Raw genomic sequence first — 15,167 nt, 5'->3', positions numbered from 1 at the left:
CAGACTACTTCTGTTCCATTAATCCTTGTCTATTTTGATGCTAATACCACACCTCTGGGCTTCCCTGGTGGCTCAGATGGTAGAGCGTCTGCTTACAATGCAGGAGACCTGGGTTCGATCCCTGGGTCGGGAAGATCCTCTGGAGAAGGAAATGGCAACCCACTCCAGTACTCTTGCCTGGAAAATCCCATGGACGGAGGAGCCTGGCAGGCTACAGTCTATGGGGTCGCAAGAGTCAAACATGACTTAGCAACTAAACCAGGCACCACCACTTTGCAAATATGTTTTTCCAGTTTATGGCTTGTTTTTTCATTGTCTTAACAGTATCTTTTGAAACAGAGGTTTTTAGAAGTTCAGCTTATGAATTTTTGTCTTTGATGGATTGTTCTGGCGTTGTATCTAAGATTTCTTTGGCAAACCAAAAGTCACAAATACTTTCTCCTATATTTTCTTCTAGACATTTTACAGTTTTATGTTTAGGTGATTGATTGATTTTGAGTTAATTTTATATGTGGTGCATTGTAGGTATCAGAGTTTTTGGTTTTTCTTTTTGGCACATAGATTTCTAATTGTTCTAACATCCTTCATTGCAGAGATTGTTCTACTGAATTCCTTTTGCACCTTTATACTGTCAAAAATCAGTCATCCATATATGTATGGATCTGTTTCCAGACTACTTCTGTTCCATTAATCTTTGTCTATTTTGATGCTAATACCACACCTCTGGGCTTCCCTGGTGGCTCAGATGGTAGAGCGTCTGCTTACAATGCAGGAGACCTGGGTTCGATCCCTGGGTCGGGAAGATCCTCTGGAGAAGGAAATGGCAACCCACTCCAGTACTCTTGCCTGGAAAATCCCATGGACGGAGGAGCCTGGCAGGCTACAGTCTATGGGGTCGCAAAGAGTCAGACATGACTGAGCGACTTCACTTTCACTTTCACCACACCTCTTGATTACTATAACTTGATAATAAAGCTTAAAATTGGGATTGTTAACCCTTCACTATTACTATTTATTTTCAGGGCTTTTCTAGGTTCTTTGTATTTCCCTGTGAAACTTGTAAATTTCTACCCAAAACGTCTGCGGGAATTTTGAAAGGGACTGCATTGGATCTGTAGATCAATTTGGGGAAAACTGACTTTTTATCAATGTTGAATGTTCCAATCCATGAACATAATGTGTCTCTCTATTCATTTAGGTCTTCCTTAACTTCTCTCAGAAATGTTTTGTCATTGTACAGATGTTGAAAATATTTTGTTATATTTATCTTTCAGTATTTTGTATTTCTTACGCTATTAAAAATAGTGTTGCTTTTGTTCTGATTTCTAATTGTCCATTGCTAATCAACAATTATATAGAAGTACTATTGATTTTTTATTTTTGTATATTGTTCCTGTATCCTGAAACCTTGCTAAAATCACTTGTTATTTCTTATGGCTTTTTTATAGACTCTGTAGGCTTTTCTGCAGAGATAATCATGTTGTTTGCAAATAAAGATAGTTTTATTTCTTCCTTTTTCTTTTTCTTGCCTTATTACTCTGACTAGAACTAGTACAATGTTGAATAGAAGCAAAGAGAGCAGAAATCCTTGCCTTATTCTGATCTTTGGGAGACAGCATTCAGTTTCTAGGTTTTCAATAGATGCACTTTACTTTGTTAATGTAATAAGTTACATTGATTTTTCAAATGTTAAGCCAACTTTGAACTCCAAGTATAAAATCCACTTGATCATGATATATATTTTTTTATATTGGCCTCAATTTACTATAATTTTGTATATGTTTTTTGCATCCGTGTTCATGAGATATATTGGTTTGTAGTTTTCTTGCAATATCTTTGGCTTTAATATCATAGTAATGAGAAGGTAGTCTCTCTTTAGGTTTATAAAGAGTTTGTGTAAAATAGATATTATTTCTTCCTTAAATTATTGGTAGAATTTGTTCATGAAACCATTAAGTTCTGGAGTTTTCATTATGGGGAGATTTTAGCTGTCAATTCAAATATTTTATTAGATATACATTATTCAGGCTATGTGTTTCTTTTTTAGTGGGTTTCACTAGTTTGTGTCTTTCAAGAAATGTGTCTCTTTTATATAATCTGTTTAAATTTATTGGTGTAAAGTTGTTCATAGTATCCCCTTACCCTTTTAATCTTTAGTCATTTTGCCCATCATTTTTTATTCTCTTCTTACTGGTATTGTATGTCTTCTCTCTTTCCTTATTAGTCTACTTAGAGGCTTATTGGTTTTATTAAGCTTCTTGTGATCTTTTATTTTCATTAATTTTTTCTGTTGTTTTTCTGTTTATTATTTTGTTTATTTCCACTCTAATTTTTATTGTTTCCTTCTGCTTAACTTTGGGATTTTTTTCCTTTATTTTCTAATTTGCTGAGGTAAAAGATGAGGTCATTGACGTAGACTTTTCTTCTATCCTAACATAGGCATTTTAATGCTATAAATTTCTTTATTTAGTAATGCATTAGCTGTAGTTCACAGATTTTATATTTTCACTTTTAAAATACTGTTTTGCTTTTTGATTTTTTCTTCAACTCACTGATATTTCGCAGGAATTTCCAGATATATTTCTGCTATTGATTCCTAATTTAGTCGTGTTATGGTCAAGACCATACTTTGAACAGCATGAATTCTTTTAAATTTATTCACAATTTTTATGAGCCAAAATATGGTCTCTCTTGATTAATTTTTCAAGGCATTTATAATACTTGTGTTTGGGGTTCCCTCCCCCGAGATTCACTAATTGACCAGAAGGACTTACAGTCCACAGCATATAGTCATTCCCGTAGTTATGCTTTATTACAGTAAAGTGGTACAAAGCAAAATCAGCACAGGAAAAAGATGCATGGGGCAAAGTCCAGAGGAAACCAGACAGAAGCTTCGAAGTATTCTCTCCCAGTAAAGTCACACAGGATGCATTTGATTTCTCCAGCAGTGAGTTGTGACATGTGTGAACATGAGAGCTCATAGGGTTCAGTGCCCAAATTTTTTATATAGACCTCCTTGCCTAAAACTTACCAAAATTCCAGACTCCCAGAAGAAAAGCAAACATTCAGCATAAACATTCTTGTTTATACAAACAGATTAGGCACAGTGAGCCATTCTTTTTAGTTCTGGGAATCATGGGAATCCTCTTGAAATCCACATTCCCAAACTTCAGGTAAGGACCAGCCTTGCAAGCAGGCTTTCTCAGGGTAGCAGTCTCAAGCCTGTTATGGTGACTGTTTTGTTTGCTATAGTATAATTTTGTTTCTGTCCTCCCAGCCTTTATGTTATTGTTGTGAGACAGTTTACTTATCTAAATGTTATAATCCCCTCCCCACTGCCCCATATAAAGGTCATTATCTTTTAAAGAGTTTTTTAAAAATCTTAGATGTTAATCCACACAGTTCCCATTTCTGGTGCTCTTCATGTCTTTCTTTGTATTTTTCTATCTGGTGTCATATTTATTCTGCCTGAAGGACTTTTAACATTTCTTACATTACGGATCTGCTGGTGACTGATTATTATTTTTTTTGCTTTCATATGTATGAAAAGTCTTTATTTCACTGTTATTTTTGAAAGATATTGTCAATGGGTATAGAATTCTAGATTGACATGTTTTTTTTTCTTTCCATAAATTAAAGCTTTAGGTCTACTACCTTTTCATTTGCATTGTTTTTGACAAGAAATCTGCTATCGTCCTTAGGTTTCTTCCTCTGTACTTAATGTGTCTTTTTATTCTCTGACTGCTTTCAAGATTTTTTCTTTATCACTAGTTGTGAGCAGTTTGACTATGATTTGCCTTGGTGTCATTTTCTTCATGTTTCTTCACTTGAATCTCATTGAGTTTCCTTGATCAGGAAATTTATAGTTTTTGTCATTTTGAAAATTCCATCACCATTTTTCGTTAAATGTATTTTTTGTCCCCTACCTTCTGAGACTCTAATTACACTTAGTATTTGACCACTTGGAGTTGTCTCACTGTTCACTGATGCTTTTTTAATTTTTTTTAATAATTTGAAAATTGTTATCTGTTTTCTCTGTGTATTTTATTTATTTGTTTTTAGTTGCACTGGGTCTTTGTTGCTGCATGCAGGCTTTCTGTAGTTTTGGCGAGCGGGGTTGCTGTTCATTGTGGTGCACAGGCTTCGCCTTGCAGTGGCCTCTCATTGTTGAACACAGGATCTAGGTGTTCAGGCCTCAGTAGTTGTGGCACTCGAGCTTAGCAGCTGTGGCTCACTGGCTCTAGAATGCAGGTTCATTAGTAGTGATGCAAAGGCCTAATTGCTCCATAGCATGTAGAATCCTCCTGGACCCCGGATTAAACCCATGTCTCCTACATTGGCAGGCAGATTCTTAATCACCGGACCACCAGAGAAGTCCCTCTCTGTGTATTTAATTTTGCATAGCTTTTATTACTATGTCTTTAAGGTTACTCATCTTTTGTGATGTCAAATTTGTCACAAATCCCATGTAGGTGTTTTATTCACTTCTGATTTTTTTCTCTAGAAGTGCAATTTGGGTCTTTTGTATCTTTCATGCCCCTTTTGAACATGCTGAATATAGTTATAATCATGGTTTTTAATACTTTTCTCTGCTGATTCTAACATCTGTGTCAGTTTTGGGTCAGTTTCAGTTGATTTGTTTTTCTCCTAATTATGGTGCCTATTTTCCTGCTTCTGTGCATGCCTGTTAATCTTCACTTGGATGCCAAGCATTATGAATTTTACCTTATTGGGTGTTGCATATTTTTGTATTCCTATAAATATTCAACTTTTTTCTGGAATGTGCGTTATTTGGAAATAGCTTAATCAGTTTGGGGTCTTGTCCTTAAGATTGGAGTAGAATCAGAACAATATTTGCAGGTGTCATTATTCTGTACTACTGGGTCAAGATCTTCCTGGATGTATCCAGTGTCCTGTACATTGTGAGGTTTTCCATTATGGCTGGAAGAAACAGGCACTATTCCTGGCCCTATGTAAGCAGCAGGTACTCTCTTTAACCCTCACACTTGTGTCAGTCACTGCTCTGCTGATGACTCAAGGGTTACTCCACAGGTTTCCAGAATTATTTCTTTGTAACTGTTTGTCCTGTGAACTGTCACTGCCTTAGTCTCCCTGGATTCTCAGCTTCGTCTACTCAGCTGAGGGAGTCTGTCAGAATCTGACTGGATTCTCCCTCCCTACATTGTGGTCTGAAAATTCTGTCAGTGTTGTGAGTAGGCATAGAGTTTACCTCATTTGTTTTCCATCTCTCAGGGATTATTATTACTCATTGCCTTTGTCTAGTGTCTTGAAAACCATTGTTTCATATATTCTGTCTAGAGCTTTGTTTGTTTATCTTGGTTTTAGGAGGGCAGATCTAGTCCACATTTCTTCATGTTGGCCAGAAATAGAAATTGGATGCCAGATTTTTAAAATGATTTGGCAAAACTAATACAATTATGTAAAGATTAAAAATAAAATAAAATTAGAAAAAAAATAAAATAAATAAAATATATAAAAAAAAAAAAGAAAATTATAGAAGAAATGAACCAAAGCATCAACCCATCTTTCATCAGAAAATGACTGTCTTGATGGTTAGAATTGGGTTTTCTGTAAGCTAAAATGCATATTTTACCTATAATAATGAGGAATTTTAAATATAGTTGTTATTTACACAAAATAAATCCCACATGTCACATTAGCAAGACATTAGTTATTAAGTGGATATTTGTGGCATCAGCCTTCTCAGTAACTTTTCAAAAAGAAAGGGAAAATAATCTTTAAAAAATATATATTCTATCCTCTTTGGATACTAGCTCTAAAGCACATTTTCTCCCTTCTCCCAGCTTCCTGTGGGAATATGATTGTTTGATTATCAGTGTCTTGGCCAGCATCCAGGCCTTGCCTGTGATATGCACAGAGCTTGGAGAATAACAGTTTTTCTTCCCCAAATGTCTTGTTACTTAATGGCTCTCTTGTTTATGACAGTAAACTTTAAATAAGAATTTATCCCTGAAAGGTGGGAAACAGATGATTCATTTATTTTTGTTATTTTTGTACAGTTCAAGTGATTTTCAAAGACCTGAGTTTGCATCTTATAACTGTTTTCCTGTAGCCTTCCTGTTCTACCAAAGACAAGTCTGTGAACAGTTCCCTGCAGTTGAGAATGGAAAATTCATATTCACTGTTTTCATTCATGAATGCATTTATTAAACATTATTGAATGTACATTCCCTATGACAAGAGCTCCCCTAGCTAGTAAGGACTTACCAGGTTGGATGATTGTGGTAGAGTTAAGTTGATGAGATACAAGGGTAGAAGTGTAGGTGCTGACATGATTTTATCAGATACATGTAGTTGATGGCTAAATACAGGAAGAATATGTGGGATGTAAGGTTAATGTATGGCAAAACCAATACAGTATTGTAATTAGCCTCCAGTTAAAATAAATAAATTTTGTATTTAAAAAAGCTTGTTGAAGTATATGGTGAAAAGCAAGAGATGTTGAGAATCTGAACCATATGACTGTCAGTTGAGGATTAATTAGGTTCTGAACTAAGAAATTAATGTGCATTTTCTTATTTAGCCTTATGAAATAGGTATTCTTATTACCCTCATTTTACAGATAATTAAACTGAGGCTTAGAATGATCTGGAAGCTCCTCCAGAGGTTATATCACTATAAATAGCAGTGGAATGGGGAAAGAAAACAGGAAATATATCTGAAAGAAATTCCTCAAGAATCATTGATAGGTCCTGTGACAAATCAGATATAAAGTTTCAGAAAGAAGTCCTGATGAGTCCCAGGTTTCTATCTTGGGAGACCAGACAGATGGGAATATTTAATTGACTGAGACATTGAATGGAAAATAAAGAATAGGTTAAGGTGAATGAGATCAAACTTTAGTTCTAAACATTTTAAGTTTGAGATATCTACTGGAAATCCACAGAGACAACTCCTATAAGTTGCTGAAAATGCTGTACAGGAGTTTAGAACTGGGATCTGGAAGAGAAATATAGGCCATCACCACTTAGATAGTTGTAAAAACCATTAGTCTATTCCTTTGTGATTACCCAGGAAGATCATGAAGAAGAAAAAAACAATAAAATATAGAACCTAAGATTGGCAGTATTTCAGAGAGAGGCAGAAGAGAAGAATCATTAAAGAAGAGGAAGAGAGGGCCCAAAAAGAGCTAGAAGAAAGTGTTACTATGTCAAACCCAAGAAGGAAATATATTTCAAAAAGTGGGGATTTGTTAAAAGTATTAAGTACCGAGCTGTGGTTAAGCATAAAAACTAAAAATAGTTCACTGGACTTAAAAGTTAGAACGTCTTTAGGGTCATTAACCAAAACAATTCAATAGAGTAATGTGGGAGGAAGCTAGACTAGAATGAGTTACTATTATGGAACTGAAGACAGTAAGTGTGGCTCTTTCAGGAGTACGTATATACCATGGAATAGTACTGAGCCATAGAAAGGAGTAAAATAGGGTCAGTTTGTGTGGATGAACCTAGAGCCTGTTATACAGAGTGAATAAGTCAGAAAAATAGATATAATGTATTAATGCATATATATGAAATCTAGAAAAATGGTATCGATGAACCTATTTGCAGGGCAGGAGTAGAGGCGTTGATGTAGAGAGCGGATTTGTGGACACAGGGGTGGGAAGGAGAGGGAGGGACGATTTGAGAGAGTAGGGTTGACATGCATAAATAACACTACCATGTGTGAAATAGATAGCTAGTGGGAAACTGCTGTACAGAACAGGGAGCTCAGCTTGGTGCTCTGTGATGACCTTGATGGGTGGAATGGGGGGTGGGGTGGGAGCGAGGCTCAAAAGGGAGGGGATATATGTATAGTTATGGCTGATTCACGATGTTCTACAGCAGAAACTAACCCAGCATTGTAAAGCAATTATATCCCAGTACAAATTTTTTTAAATGTTGGGGGTGAAAGGTTGAAGGGATGTAAGTCAGCAGTTCAAAGGGGTGAGGGCTCTAGGAGAGTGCATATGTTCTCAGTGTCCTTTCCACTGTTTTGTTTTAAATAAATGTGTGTGGGAGGAAGATGATTAGATTACACTGGATTCTTTTGGCTTGATGGTGTGGACAGAGGTACCCATGACTGCAGTTAACCAACAGACACTGTCCTAGGCACACTTTTGTATTAACTTGCTTTAATCCTCCCATGTCATGATTATCCCTGATTTAAAGATGAGGAAAACTGAGAGATCAAGAACGTAAGTAACTTTCCTAAGGTTGCACAGCTAGTGAGTAACAGAGACAGGATATCACCTGAAGCAGCCTGGCTCCAAGTCTGGTTTTACCCACTCTGCTGTAGGTTTCCCTGTTGACCCCGAAAGTGCCTCTGCTTTATTTAATCTGTTTTGTTGTTTTTTTTTTTTTAAAGCAGAAGTTATCTGGAATGAACATTTCTCAAGCTGTTATCTTTAGATTGTTTTTTAGGACCTGCTTCAAATTGCTTTACATTTTTCAAAAACTCCATTTCCTTGGGTAGGAGGACCTGCCTACTGTAGTTCTTTTCTTGAGTGCCATAAATAAGCAACAGACCCTAAGCAGATTGACTCTTGTAAATGGGAGTGTGAGCCTTCGAGAAACTCAGTAGGCAGATGAGCCCTGCCTTGGTTTCATAAGCATACTTAAGAAAAAATTAACATGTTTTTTGACGTATGTTGGGTGCTGATGTGATACCAGGTTTTGTCTGAAGCACATGTGTTTTTCCTGTGCTGTGTGGAGAATAACATGCACAGCCTGAACCCTAAGAATAAGCCTGAAATTATCTTTTGTTCTGAGGAACAGAGGTGCTTCCAGGCTAGACTTTACAGCCATTGTGGAAGAATGTGAGGAAGCACAACGCTACTCCTGTTTGCACCAGACCTTGGCTGTATGACACAGACCCTTTCTTCTGCCAGTCCTGTGACTGACTTCTTTTCAAATGATTCCTGGTTGTTTTCCATGAATAAATATGCTTTAGTCTAAATCCAGTTAGAGCTCTTTTGCCCCCACTTCCCTTTCCCCTTTTCCTTTGGCTGCAGCTGTTTCTATTTGCGTTGGGACAAGCTGGTCTATTAGCCCTAATGCACTTTTGTTTGTTTTTTAAATGTTTACTCTTTGCTCTAGCTAAAGAAAGGTCAGTTTTCTCTGTAAGTCTAGATACATGATTATTCATATTGATGGTCTCACAGAGACTGTTTCCTAGAGAGCTTTCATTTGTCTGTCACAAGCCTAATTTGCATTGAAGAGATGTACACACAGATCTGAGTCTTGAGTGGTTATTACATTTCTTAAAAAGAAAAAAAAACTGCTTTCCAAAACTTTTCTTATTTGTGTACTCTACTGGAATGTTTTTCCTTTAGCTGCTTTTTCTTTCAACATTTTATTAGCAGTATTTTCAGATATACCCCCAAAAAGACAAGTTTCACAATAAACACTCATATACTTGCCTTGATTATGTCATTAATGTTTTATTATTTCTACCATATATCTATCCATTCTGCCCTTCTCTTCAACCACACATCTTTTTGTTTTTGTTTTTGTTTTTTTACAAATTTCAAAGTAAATTCCAGATGTCAGTATACTTGGGAATGTTTTGAGAAGCTTGGGACGATCTTCCTGTCTCTTGCTGCCCTGGGACAGCCACTTCAGGGCTTAGAGAACTGAATCTGTTGCTAAATGTATGGTTTAGCTCATTTTTTTTCCCTTGGCTCAGCTACAGTTGCAGTGGTCCTTTCTCACTGGATTATTTCCGTGGTTTCTGCTTTAGAAAATCTCTTGGAAGCCAGCTGATCTCCTAAACAAAGAAACATTTATTTAGGAAGATGAACGCCGCAGAAAGTATTCATTCCCTCCATGTCCCACAGCGCAGGCCAACATGCCTTCTTGTTCATATGCCCTAAATTTACTGTTGGTACATACAGAGTGTGGCTTTCTTTCATCATATTGATCTGACAAAAGCCTTAGGTTCTGAGGCACAGAAATCGTTTCTGGGCTGTTCTTGGTGTCTACAGTTGTTTTACCATATGGTGCTGGGTTAATTTTGTCTGTTCTTCCCTTGAGGCTTTTGTGAATTGATTACATTTTTAGAAAATTTTTAAAATAACTTTTCAAAATGTCAAAGCTTTCTCAGTAGAATAAAATATGATGAGAGATTACGTCAATGTGAGAACAAGTTATCTTAATAGAATTTTTCTCAGAAACTTCAGCATTGAAGTTGAGTCTGTACTTACCCTGTATTATAAATCGGCATCGGTCATATTCGTGAAAGCCTCTTTTGAGACAAAATGTTAAGTAATCTTAGACCTGAACAGGTAAGTCTGTTAGTCTAGAAAGCACCTGAGTGTCTGAGAAGCTCTTCTCTCTCTCTCTGGCCAGTCATGCCATTTCTGAAGGGAAGCACAGGAGAGGTGAAGGAGAAGGAAGCTAGCCTAGCGAGTCAGCGAAGTCCACTCAGTTCTGGTCATCAGTGATATCACTGATAATCAGATTCAAATTTAATACTGATATGATATAGAGAAACAGCATAGTATAATGCAAAAAAACCCTGGATTTTGGAGTCAGAATTAGGAGTTTTTTCCTTTATTTACCAATTCTTTTTAATTGGAGTATAATTGCTTTTCAGTGTTAGGCTAGTTTCTGCTGTACAACAGTGTGAATCAGCCATATGTGTTACATATGTCTCCTCCCTCTTGAGCCTCCCCTCTCACTCCCCAATCCCACCGCTCTAGGTCATCACAGAGCACCAAGCCGAGGTCTCTGTGCTAAACGGCAGCTTCCCCTTAGCTATCTGTTTACACATGGTAGTGGACACCTGTCAGTGCTCCTCGCCCGGTCCATCCCACCCTCTCCTTCCCCATCCCCTGTGTCCACAAGCCCATCCTCTATATCTGTGTCTCTATTCCTGCCCTACAAATAGGCTCATCAGTACCATTTTTCTAGATTCTATGAAGAAAGTGAAAGTGAAGTCGCTCAATCGTGTCTGACTCTTTGAGGCCCCATAGACTGTAGCCTACCAGGCTCCTCCCTCCATGGGGTTCTCCAGGCAAGAATACTGGAGTGGGTTGCCATTTCCTTCTCCAGGGGATCTTCCTGACCCAGGGATCGAACCGAGGTCTCCCGCATTCCAGGCAGATGCAGGCAGACCCGTTAACCTCTGAGCCACGCAGACGCATAGATTCTATATATATGAGTTAATTTACAATATTTAAAAAAAAAGAATTAGGTTTTGATTCTGGTTCTGAAACCATCTGTTTGTGACCTGAGATCTCTTCTTAGACTCATATCAAGCCAGTCGATCTTCTGTTCTCTCCTTCTTCTCTGGGAGTCCTGTGATTGCTCAGCCAGAGCTCAGCAGGTCTGTGTGAGTGTCTGCCCACCAAGGGCACTCAGCTACCCAGGAAACCCCTTGCATGGTGAGCAGCCCCCTGCTGTCAAGTGACATAATTGGAAAGGATGGAGTGAGGAGCTCCAAGGATCAGTCCTTCCATGGAAGCAACCGTTAAGCTGGCGAGTCTGACAGAATCCACTTTTTCAGAACTTTGGAATTGCTAAGCAAAGCAAGAAAAGCAGGTTATGAAATGGTATCTATAGTACGATTTTTGTTTTAAAAATAAGTATCTATTGGTACAGACAAAACTCAGGGAAAAAGTGAATTGTGTTTCTCTCTGGCTAGTGGGAGTAAGATTATTATTCTGTTTATCTGCTATCCCTAAGTTTTCTGTAGTGAATATGTATTACTTCCATAAAAAATAACAAAACTAAAATAGAACAGTTTGGCAGTCTATCAAGAAGCTAAAACTTAGAGTTTCCATATGACCCAGCAGTATGTTCAGCAGTACCGCTCCTGGAAGTATACTCAAGAGAATTGAAAACACGTGTACAAAAACCTGTACATGAATCTTCACAGCAGCATGCTGCATAATAGCCAAAAAGTGGAAATAGCCCAGATGTTTGTCAGATGATAAATGGATAAACAAAATGTGATATATCCATATAATGGAATATTGTTCAGCAATAAAAGTACTGATACATGTTACAGCATGGATGAACCTCAAAAACATGCTAAGTGCAAGAAGCCAGACACCAAAGGCTATTGTATGGTAATATATATGTGAAATGTCTCAAATAGGCAACCCTGTAAAGACAGAAAGTTTTTGGTTGCCAGGCACTAGGGAAATGGAGACTGGAGAGTGACAGCTAATGGGTAAGTGGTTTTCTTTGGACAATGATGAAAATCTTGAGGAATTAAATAATGATGGTTGTGCAATTTTGTGAATGTACTAAAAACCCACTGGTTTACATACTTTTAAAAGGATGAATATTAAGTATGTGAATCATAGCTCAATAAAATAATATTTAAGAAAAGTAAAATTTAAAAGAAAAGTAGAATCTATTTAACTGTAAGACACTAGAATTGAGTGTTTTTAGCAAGTCAAAGTCTAATTTTCACCTAATTCTGTAATTATATATGTATTTTAAAAGAGTACATTTTGATAAACAGATGTGAATCAGGAAATTATGAGTAACCATGTATCTGTATCTCCACAGCCTTTTCTTTTTTTAAGTGAAAATTTGGGATATTTTAAAACTGACATAGGAAACTATTTGCTTCTATTATTAGAGTTTGACTTTATATTTTTAACTTTTGTACTACTTTTGGAATTATCCTTTTTTAAAATGCTCAGTTACCATTCAAATGGCTTTGCAATAGTTTTAAGTGAGAGTGTTTACATGTGTGTGTTTTTCTCAAGTAAGCTGCCATCTCCAGATTCTGTATTAAGATATTGGAATGGTTTAAGTATGTTCTAGAATAATATAAGCAGGATAAGTAGACCTAATTTCCACTTTTATGATTTCCTTTCTCCTGTCTCATCCCCTTCCCACCTCTGACGTTTATTCTCCAAAATATAATATGGGGTTAGAATGTAATGCTTTGTTTTTAATTAAATCTTTCAGTAAGCATTTATTGAGCACCTACTGTGTGTCAGGTTACTGTGCTAAGGTTAATGATACAGAAATAAAATTCAAAAAAATAAATAATAATATAAAAAATAAATGATACATCTTGGTCAGTTACTCAGTCATGTCCAACTCTTTGCGATACCATAGATTGTAGCATGCCAGACTTCCCTGTCCTTAACCATCTCCCGGAGTTTGCCTAAACTCGTGTCCATTGAGTCAGTGATGCCATCCTACTATCTCATCCTCTGTCATCCGCTTCTCCTCCCGCCTTCAGTCTTTCCCAGCATCAGAGTCTTTTCCAGTGAGTCAGCTCTTCACATCTGGTGGCCAAAGTATTGGAGCTTCAGCTTCAGTCCTTCCAATGAATATTCAGGATTGATTTCCTTTAGGATGGACTGGTTTGATCTCCTTGCTATCCAGGGGACTCTCAAGAGTCTTTTCCAACACCACAGTTCAAAAGCGTCAGTTCTTCAGCACTCAACCTTTTTTTATTGTCCAGCTCTCACATCCATACATGACCACTGGAAAAACCATAGCTTTGACTAGATGGACCTTTGTAGGCAAAGTAATGGCTCTGCTTTTTAATACGTTCTCTAGATTTGTCACTGCTTTCCTTCCAAGGAGTAAGCATCTTTTTAGTTTCGTGGCTGCAGTCACCATCTGCAGTGATTTTGGAGCCCAAGAAAATAAAGTCTGTCACTGTTTCCCCGTCTATATGCCATGAAGTGATGGGACCGGATGCCTTGATCTTTGTTTTTTGAATATTGAGTTTTAAGCCAGCTTTTTCACTCTCCTCTTTCACCTTCATCAAGAGGCTCCTTAATTCCTCATCACTTTCTGCCATATCTGCATATCTGAGGTTAATGGTACATCTAGAACTACTCTTAAAACAGTTAAGAAGACATTTAACTCAGATATGAGAGGTCAGGCAGGACTTCTTTTTACCATCAGTATTATTTGGAGGTTGACTGTTGAAACCAAGTCACATTACAGGTTTTTAGAGAACCATTGTGCATAGAGCTCATGCTTGGCACCTAGCACATCTCACAACTACACAAGCACAGAGAAGAGTCTTGAGGAAAGCAGTAAGGGTTTGTCCCCAGTACATGTGTGTAGAAGCCAGAAATCCTTTTTAATTGGCATGAATATAAGCAGTACAGGTGCAGAGACATTAGTGAAAGTTGAGTTTCTGCTTTCTTGACCACTTAACATACTGAAAACCGTTTACGCCATCAGAGCTTTTACTTCCCCTAATATACTTGCTATATATTTTTTTTAAACATCATCATGAACTTAAAGGAATCACTGTTTTTTATTAGTGTTTTTAAAGAAACAGACACGGTCTCTTCACATTGCTTCCCATGGGACCGATGTGTAGTGGTGTGGTCATATTGGTGGTTAAATACTGAAATATGACCTTGCAGGTTGGTAAAGAGTTGATGCTGTCAGCCATCTGGATTCCCTGCCACACCCCAGCCTCTCCTGAGACTCCAGCCCTACAGATCGCCGCAGTCCAACATTTTAAAGGTTATCCCCAGGCCAAGAAGGAGGCTTGAGGGACCCTGCGTTTTCACTACTGTTCCTAATTGCCAGCACGTGGGCCAGCCCTATTGTTAAATCATTTTGAGTATCACACTGACTTTCTGACTATAACATAAGTTACTGCTGTTTTAACCATGTTTGGGTTCTTGCAGCTGCAGTCGCAAGTAGCTCTAGCTCATGTATCATTGCCTCTCTGTACAGAACCAAAATTCAGAGTTTTCTTATTTTCTGAATAACCCAGAATACCCTCACAGTGAACTCTCAGTGCTCTTCTAAACCATGCTGCTTTTTTGCTCTTTATTTCTCTCAGTGTTGACACTTTGGCCTAAGTCCCCTGTTCTCTTATTGTTCCTTCCAGTCCGCTTTGCACCTTACAGACCTCCCGATATCTCTCTGAAGCCCCTGCTCTTTGAAGTGCCCAGCATCACTACGGAGTCGGTGTTCGTTGGTCGGGATTGGGTTTTCCATGAAATAGATGCTCAGCTTCAAAGTTCAAACGCCAGCGTGAACCAGGGAGTCGTGATCGTGGGAAACATTGGGTTCGGCAAAACTGCCATCATTTCCAGACTGGTGGCCCTCAGCTGCCACGGAACACGGATGAGACAAATCGCCTCTGACAGCCCACACGCCTCCCCCAAACGTAGGTACCCTTTTTTTTTTTTTTAAAGA

General features: G+C 37.7%; 1 protein-coding gene across 1 annotated transcript in view; it reads left to right on the top strand.

The window, feature by feature from the left end:
• Window positions 1–15,167, top strand: part of TANC2 (tetratricopeptide repeat, ankyrin repeat and coiled-coil containing 2) — a 368,982-nt gene that overhangs the window by 261,476 nt on the left and 92,339 nt on the right. The window contains exon 9 of the mRNA XM_010856460.1: window positions 14,857–15,138. Coding sequence (XP_010854762.1) covers window positions 14,857–15,138 — 282 coding nt within the window. The remainder of the gene's footprint in view (window positions 1–14,856; window positions 15,139–15,167) is intronic.

The sequence above is a fragment of the Bison bison genome, unplaced genomic scaffold (assembly GCF_000754665.1).
Source record: "Bison bison bison isolate TAMUID 2011002044 unplaced genomic scaffold, Bison_UMD1.0 scf7180017864371, whole genome shotgun sequence".
Taxonomy (NCBI): Eukaryota; Metazoa; Chordata; class Mammalia; order Artiodactyla; family Bovidae; genus Bison; species Bison bison.
This window is presented reverse-complemented; position numbering and strand designations above follow the sequence as displayed.